Below are 8091 nucleotides of genomic sequence, written 5' to 3'. Positions count from 1 at the left end.
GAGATCACAGCACCCAAAATGGCCGTCGTGCTCTCGCACACAAAAAATGGGATGTCCCAGTTTTATCTGGACAGTAGAGGGCTATGGTTTCAGGCACAAGGCTGAAATGTGCCTCCCATTGTAATTCAGAAGCAAAGGTGAGCCTCAGCTCTCAGAAGTTTGGGAGATGTTGGTCTAGATCAGGGGTCAGCAACATTTTTCTGCAGGGGGGCGGTCCACTGTCCCTCAGACCTTGTTGGGGGCTGGACTATATTGGGGGGGGAATCTCCCCCCCATGACTCTCCCCTCCCTGACTCTCCCCTCCCTTCTCCACAGCACTGGATGAGCCCCGGTGGCTGCTTACCTGTGCCTTGCGAGCAGCAGGGGCTGGTGGCGGTGGTGGTGGGATGATAAGCAGCATGAAAGGGCTGGCCCTGGAGAGGGGCTGCTTAAAATGGTGCTCAGCCAACCGCGGCTCAACAAAGCCCAACCCCCTTCCCCCTCTAGGCAGGGCGGGGAGAAGCCAGGAGGGAGGGAGGAGGTGCTGCAGCTGTGTGTGGAAGGGAGTGGGAGGGGAAATGGCGCAGCCTGAACAATCAGCATCCACGGGCCGGATCCAGAAGGCAATTGGGCTGGATCTGGCCCCCAGGCCTTAGTTTGCCGACCAATGGTTTATATCCTTAGAAAGACTAACATGGCTACTTTGTGGGAAAAGGTTCCAAGGAAATGTGAATGAGGTTATTCAAATAAGTGCTTTCAAACCCCCAGTTCCAATTACATTGAAACCACAGATACATTCTTCAGGTGAACACAATGGCATAACTTGTTAAAGTGTGGTGGGAAGTGGTGCACACATACATTTGTTGCCTTCTTTGTTATGCCTTTGTTTTCAGGGCACCCAATACCCCAATCCACTCCCACAATAATGAAAATGTTGATTAGGGTTGCCATATTTTCAAAAAGTGAAAGTCCGGACACAAAACTAGTTGAGCGGGTTTTTTTTTGGCCAAAGTTTGTTGAGCTATTTTTCTTTTAAAAAAGAAGTTGTTTGAGCTATTTTTATGGAAATTCACAGCTGAATCCCAGCTATTTCCAGGAAATTCCAGACGTATGGCAACAAACACACAATTTGGCATGGGTTTCTTCCCACCCATTTGGATTGGCAGGCTTTTATGCTTTTTGCCCCCTTGATTGTGCCCCCCCCCCCATAGGGGGAAAGCCAGCCAGTTGCATTTTGTACAGCAATTGCACCACTGCATTTGAGCCAGGAAGTTCTAAGCATCATATAGCCATTCCATGTAAAGCAGGGATAGCCTGGGCAGTTTAAAATCCTGTTGGTTTTCCAAGATGCTTTACTTAGCTGTCCAAATACATCACATCATAAATTGCCCAGTGATATACAGCGCTGTACTGATGAAACACAGGACATTAGGCACACAAAATTCCTTTCCTCATCTGAAGAAATCAAGTGCTGTGTTGCTGTACTAATAGTTGATCATTATAAGTAGAATATACATTGCAGTTACTTAATATTTATTTTGAAAGATTTAGAATGCTCACAGGCTTTGGTAAGTGTTCAGCTTTGGGATATATATAGTATGCAACTTTCCTGTGAAGAACTGAAGGAAGTTACTTAAAGAAAATCATGCCCACTGCATTTTAATCAATACTTTTTTATTTGCTGTTATATTTCTATCATTAACACATTGGCTCTTCATCCTTTTCTCTTTCATAAAATCTGGCTAGAGCAATAAACATTTTTCTCTATTAAAAACGAAGGTGGAATTCTCCAAACATTAAGGTTCAGAGGCTTCTTTACATTTGCTTTATCTCCCAGAGCATCATACATCTCAAGTAGCATTTTGCTAGGCAGAACATAAAGTGACAGTTCAGTTTAATTTTTTCTTTCAAGCAGCACTTCCCAACTAGAGAAACATTTGACAGAACTTGCTTTTTCAGCGTTGTTCTCTTCCCACCCCCCTTTATTATTATACATACATTTTTTTTCTGACTCTATAAGAATTTACATCCAAGTCGTTTTATATATACTGACTGGTATGCTTTTTTTGACCCCTCTGAAATGTTTACAAAGGGATCTGAGTCAGGATGCAGTTCTTATATTTGGCCATACATTCATTGTGTTCTTGTGTTTTATAAACAATGGCTTACTAAGCTGAGATGGAGTTGCTGAAGAGTGTGTGTGTGTGTGTGTGTGTGTGTGTGTACACACACACACACACACACACACACATACATATATGTCTGCCTATGTATAAATATATGCACATGAAAAAGAGCGGCTGACCTCAAAGGAGTCCCTTTTATTCTTATTTCAAGACGAGATTGTCACTTGTATTCCAGATTTCCACCGAATGGAGGCAAACTCACAGGCTACTTACAGCTCTGAAGTCTGGTTCGGTGGTGGTTATCCGACAGGAGGTGAATGAAGGTGTCACTGTTAGAGAATCTGAGATGGCTGCTCCACCGGGGATCTTCCTGTCCTTTCTCCAGAAGAGATGCAGCTTCACATCTGGGGCTTCCACCTTTCTTGTTATCGCCTGCATATAGTTCCATCAGTTCCAGTTCGTGCTTGGCAGCTGTCTCCAACACTCTCTGCTTGTTATAGTATCTGACAAAGTTATTAATGATAGGGTGGATCGGGAGTGCAATGGCTATGACCCCGCAAAGGAAACTGATGGCAGCGTTGAGCTTGCCCAACGTGGTCTTTGGGTAAATGTCCCCATAACCCACTGTGGTCATGGTTATGATGGCCCACCAAAAGGACTGGGGTATGCTCTTAAACATCGTCTCGGGGTGGCTCTGCTCTACCGTATAACCAAGGGCAGAAAACACAAATATCCCAACAGCCAAATACATCAGGAGGAGCCCCAACTCCTTAAAGCTTCTTTTAAGAGCGTAGGTCAAAGTCTGTAGACCTGAGGAGTGCCGTGCCAGCTTGAAAATCCTTGCGATCCTCATGATCCGAAGCGCTTGGATGGCTTGCTGCACGTTCGTTAGCTCCATCAGTTTGGCACCTAAGTGGGTCAATATCAGGCTGACATAGAAGGGAAGTATTGCGAATATGTCGACAGTGTTCATGAAAGAAAGAGCAAAGTGCAATTTGTTAGGGGATGAGATGAGTCTGAGGACATACTCAAGAGTAAACCAGACTATGCAAGCTGTCTCAATCTTATCCAGCACCGGGTGCTCAACAGATTTTCCTTCAGAGTCCTCCACCTGCAATTCTGGGATGGTCCCCACACACATCACTACCGACGAGGTTAGGATGAGTAGAAAAGACACAACTGCTATTACTCTAGCCGGGTACGAAGATTCTGGTTTTTCCATGAATTTCCAAATGTACTTTTGGCATTTTTTCCAGCGGTTTTCGGAGGTGTCCAGTCCCAAGTCGTCCAAAATCAGCTGGACCCTGCGGGCAATCTCTTCTAGCTCTTCCTTTTTTTCACTGAGATGAGTTTTGCAGCAGTCATCCAGGAATTTGAGATCCACTTTCCAAAACTCCATTTCGTTCTTAAAACAAATGGGACATATCCCTTTCTTCATGTGAACCTCCCCGAAATAATACAGATCAATTATGCATTTAAAAGCATCCGGATCTCTGTCGAAGTAAAATTCTCTCTTCCCAGGATCATAGTCATCGCAAAGTGAGAAAATGGTGTCATATCCCCCTGATAAACAGTTCACAAGCTCTGCTAGTCTCGTGTTTGGATACTGATTGAGGTGGTCTCCGTACAGCACCTGCCTCACCCCGCCGACATTAACGACAATCTCTGTTTCTTCACTGTTCTCTGACCCGTCACTTTCCAGCTCTTGAAAACTAATGTCATCTGCCATTTTAACGTTATTGCCTTGTTTCCAACAGTCTTCTCTTCCCACAGGTTATTACGGGAGAAGCTTTGCGATAAATCAAGTCAGCTGTTCATTAGCAAAACCTTAAGTGGCAACGACTTTGAACAGGACTAGGGGGAAAAATAGACTTCAAAAGGAAAACCTGCAGGCTGCGAAACCTTGCGAAGTCTGCAACAAGCTGCAGTGGGGAGGCAAGTCATCTGTCTGCTTGCGAGTGAGAGAGCGCGGTTGTTTGACTAGCAGCAATTGCTCCAATAGATTTGAACGAGGAGTGGGGGGGGAGAGAGAGACAGACAGGGAGACAGAGGAACACTTAAGGAAACTCACCCATTGCTGTTTTCAGCTTTTCTTTATTTCCTGAAATGGCATTGATTTGCCATCGGAGATGCTGGTTCCTACAATAAGTCCCTTATGCCTAAATAACAACAAAAGTGAACGAAACAATTCTGAGAGAGAAAGAGAGGAAAAAAGAGACAAGTCCCATCAGCTGCTTTTGTGATGTCTTGGCTTCAGAGAGGCTCACAGAGGGAATTCTGTTGTGTGTCTTTTGCTACAAAGGTATTCTGGAGTTTTGCAGCAGCTCCCTCACACAAGGGCTTGAAGTGTGCAAAGGATAAAGTTGTGCTTGTTATCCCCCTTGCTGTTTACAAGCACAATAGGACTTCCAGGCTGCCGTCAAGTGCTTTCCAAACTCTACCCTCTTCTGGTGAAATGCAGTAAAATCAGGAGCAGTACTGCAAGGTGGGGATTAAATACCATTGATGGGTGTCTAGGGATGTACAGTGCTGTTTCCTTTTTTGTATGTTCATTATTGGGTTGGGGGTACATATTCTTGAACATTCAAGGAAAGAAGTATTTGTATGTAATGTGTTTAAGGACCATAGAATGTGTCTGGAGAAGAAAAGTTGGACAGACTTTTTTTTTTTTTTTTTTGCTTTCGAAGAGGAATTGACATCATGGGATCAGTGGCGTAGTGTGGGGGGTGCAGGGGGGGCTGGCCGCACCGGGCGCAACATCTGGGGGGGGGCGCGCTCACACTCGCAGCTCTCTGCCCCTACCTGGCTCACTCACTCTCTCTCACTGCAGTGCTGGCTGTGCGAATCCGATCCGAGCCGCTGGGTCGCCGCCCACTGTGGAGGGGGTGGGTGCCAGGCGTGCGGTGTGGAGAGAGAGCGAGGGGCTATCTGGGGGAGGGACAGTGCAGCGGCCGCCCAGCACAGCGCTGAGCGCGGGAGAGAACCACACCAGACCAGACCAGGCAGCAGCAAGAAGAAGCTGGCAGCGGCGGCAGGTTAGGGGTTAGGGGGCGCAAATTACTTGCCTTGCCCCGGGTGCTGACAACCCACGCTACGCCGCTGCATGGGATGCCAAAATGTTGTTGTTTCCTCCTTTTTACCGGCACCAGTCCTGTCTCTCTCTGAAGAAGAAACTACGTCCAACTCAAGCCAGCTAGGTGGAGGAACAGATTCATTTCAGTGCAAGAGTAGAAGTTATGAGACATTCTGTTCTTAGCTACAGTGAGAATTTGGCAGTGGGCAAGTTTTCAGAACAACCTTCCACCATGTGAGCGCAGTTGAGTTTCCGCCTTTGGGTTGTTGCGACCCTTGCAGAGATCAGTTACACTAATGGTTAATTTTTTTCTATATCAAACTGAATTCATATTTTGCTGTCTCTTACAATACCTCAATCAAGTGGGCAATTTTACCAGTCCTTGACAGGGATCTTGCTTTGAGGTTTTTGGTTTGGTTTGGTTCTTTGTTTTTACACAATCAAGCTATGTATAAGTTTTATGAAACAAATAAAATGAATGAATGTATGTCACAACAGAACTTGGGCGCCAATAGCTGGTCCAAGACACACCGAGCAAAAATTCAGCTGCAGAAGTTTTCATGCTTTCACGGGAAACAGCACTTCCTCTATTTGTTGTGCTCTCCAAGTTATTTCACGCAGGGTACATGAAAGGCTCATAATAACGCAGTGGGTTTTAATCATTCCCTTTGTGATGTTAAATGAGCCTGTTTTGCTAAATTCTGGGGCTTGTTTTCAATGACCAGTCAAGAGAGCCACACAAATAAATTGCTTGCAGTTGGTGGTTAAAACAACAACATCCTCTGCTCCAGGCCAGTGTGCTTTCAACCCGCTAGGTAAACAAACAAAAAAGAAGCCAAAGCAACCACATTTTTCAGGCATGTTGGCCCTATAGTTTGGGCATCCCTAATAGCATGGTATAATTTGGTTGCTCATTTTTATTATGCCATTACGCACCCCAAATTCAAATGGCAGTTGCAGAGGGAATCCAGGACCACAGTCGGACAAAGGGTTATATCCCACCTTCCCTCCCTGCCATGGGCCTGATCTGGTCTGGAGGCCTCTGCTCCTGCTATTCACTATTTAAAAAATAAAAAATCTGGCCATTCCTAATTGTGTGAAGGATGTGATGCCTAGTTTGCTCTGAGTCAGTCCCAGAGATGCACCAGGGCCAACTTGCCCTAAAAAAAAGGTGCCTCACATGGTTGATCTACTCAAGTGTAGCTTGGAGACTGCTAACTCACACAAGCCCGTGGCAATCTCTCTTGAAGGCCTCCCATTTCTGTGCTTCACATGTGAATGAGGCAGGCATGTTTTATCTCATCTGGTTTTGCCCCCAGTTTGATGCAGTGCTTCTGGTTGGAAATAAGAAGGTGTTTGCACTGTGGGCCGGAGAAGTGTTAGCAGCAGGGCATGCCAGGCTGCGGAGACCCCAGAAGCGGTCCAGGGGTGGTCCATGCTGATGCTGGACTGACCTGCCTTCCTGCCAACCTAGCAGTTCAAAATCATATTGGCGTGAGTAGATAAATAAGTACCGCTGTGGCGGGAAAGTAAACAGTGTTTCCGTGCGCTCTGGCTTCCATCACGGTGTACCGTTGTGCCAGAAGCAGTTTGGTCATGCTGGCCACATGACCCGGAAAGCTGTCTGCTGACAAACGCCAGCTCCCTCGGCCTGAAAGCGAGATGAGCACCACACCCCATAGTCAAATTTGACTGAACTTAACTGTCCAGGGACGCGGGTGGCGCTTAGGGACGTGGGTGGTGCTGTGGGTTAAACCACAGAGCCTAGGACTTGCCAATCAGAAGGTCAGCGGTTCGACTCCCCGCGACGAGGTGAGCTCCCGTTGCTTGGTCCCTGCTCCTGCCAACCTAGCAGTTCGAAAGCACGTCAAAGTGCAAGTAGATAAATAGGTACTGCTCCGGCGGGAAGGTAAACGGCGTTTCCGTGTGCTGCTCTGGTTCGCCAGAAGCGGCTTAGTCATGCTGGCCACATGACCCGGAAGCTGTCTGCGGACAAAACGCCGGCTCCCTCGGCCTATAGAGCGAGATGAGCGTGCAACCCCAGAGTCGGTCACGACTGGACCTAATGGTCAGGGGTCCCTTTACTTTTACCTAACTGTCCAGGGGTCCTTTACTCCCTCTGCAATGGCCTTCCCTCCCCACTGTAAATGTCTTCCCTTTTTAAAAAGCCCATGGCCTACAGAAAGCTCTTCTGATTCCTATCTGACATGTTAATGATAGATGGTTCTAAAATAACCACACAAAAGGTTTTGCTGGGCTAATTTAAGCATATAAGCTCATTCGAAGGAATGCTGAATGCATGACAGATGTAACACGTTTGCAAAGTCCAGTGGATGTTGAGGAGCTGCACTTGATAAGCCAAGAAGTGATATTTGCAAAGTCAACATTCTAAGTGTGACCAGTTAAAATCAACACATTGTAAATTCTTCACACCAATGCAAAGTCTCCCTTGCCATTTGTGCAATGAGCATGCAGTGTCCCACTAGCAAACTAGCAATGGCTTCCCCACTAGCAATGGCTTCCCCCAAAGAATCTTGGGAACTGTGGTGTTTTTCCCCCAAGGGTGGTGAGAATTGTTGCTCTGTGGGGGTAAAATACAGTCCCTGGGATTCTTTGTGGGGAAGCTGTGTGCTATAAATGCATGGCATGGATGTGACCTGAATTAGGAGTTAATTATCACATAACACAAGCCAAGTTCAATACAGTTTGTATTTTCTGTGTCACTTATTCATTTATTTATTCATTCCCCTGCCTTCAATTTCTCTGCAAAGTCTCTGAGGACATTGGCATAACAAGGTACCAAAACAAAAAACTAAAGCAATGCTGTGCCCACGCACCCATAGTTTTCCTTGCACAGGAGAGATCCAACCCCCCTTTCCTCTTTTTTTATATCAAATTTACCAGTGTGGGGGA

The 8091-nt window shown here is 46.3% G+C and overlaps 1 protein-coding gene across 1 annotated transcript; it reads right to left on the bottom strand.

The window, feature by feature from the left end:
- Nucleotides 1–1632: 1632 nt before the first annotated feature.
- Nucleotides 1633–3962, bottom strand: KCNF1 (potassium voltage-gated channel modifier subfamily F member 1). Its single transcript, XM_080998476.1, has one exon. The coding sequence runs from the start codon at nt 3832–3834 to the stop codon at nt 2371–2373; it is 1464 nt and encodes a 487-aa protein (XP_080854602.1). The 5' UTR covers nt 3835–3962; the 3' UTR covers nt 1633–2370.
- Nucleotides 3963–8091: the final 4129 nt, after the last annotated feature.

Source organism: Podarcis pityusensis (genome assembly GCF_964106645.2).
Source record: "Podarcis pityusensis genome assembly, chromosome: 3".
NCBI lineage: Eukaryota > Metazoa > Chordata > Lepidosauria > Squamata > Lacertidae > Podarcis > Podarcis pityusensis.
Note: the sequence above shows the minus strand (reverse complement) of the source record. Positions and strands in the feature narration are given on the sequence as shown.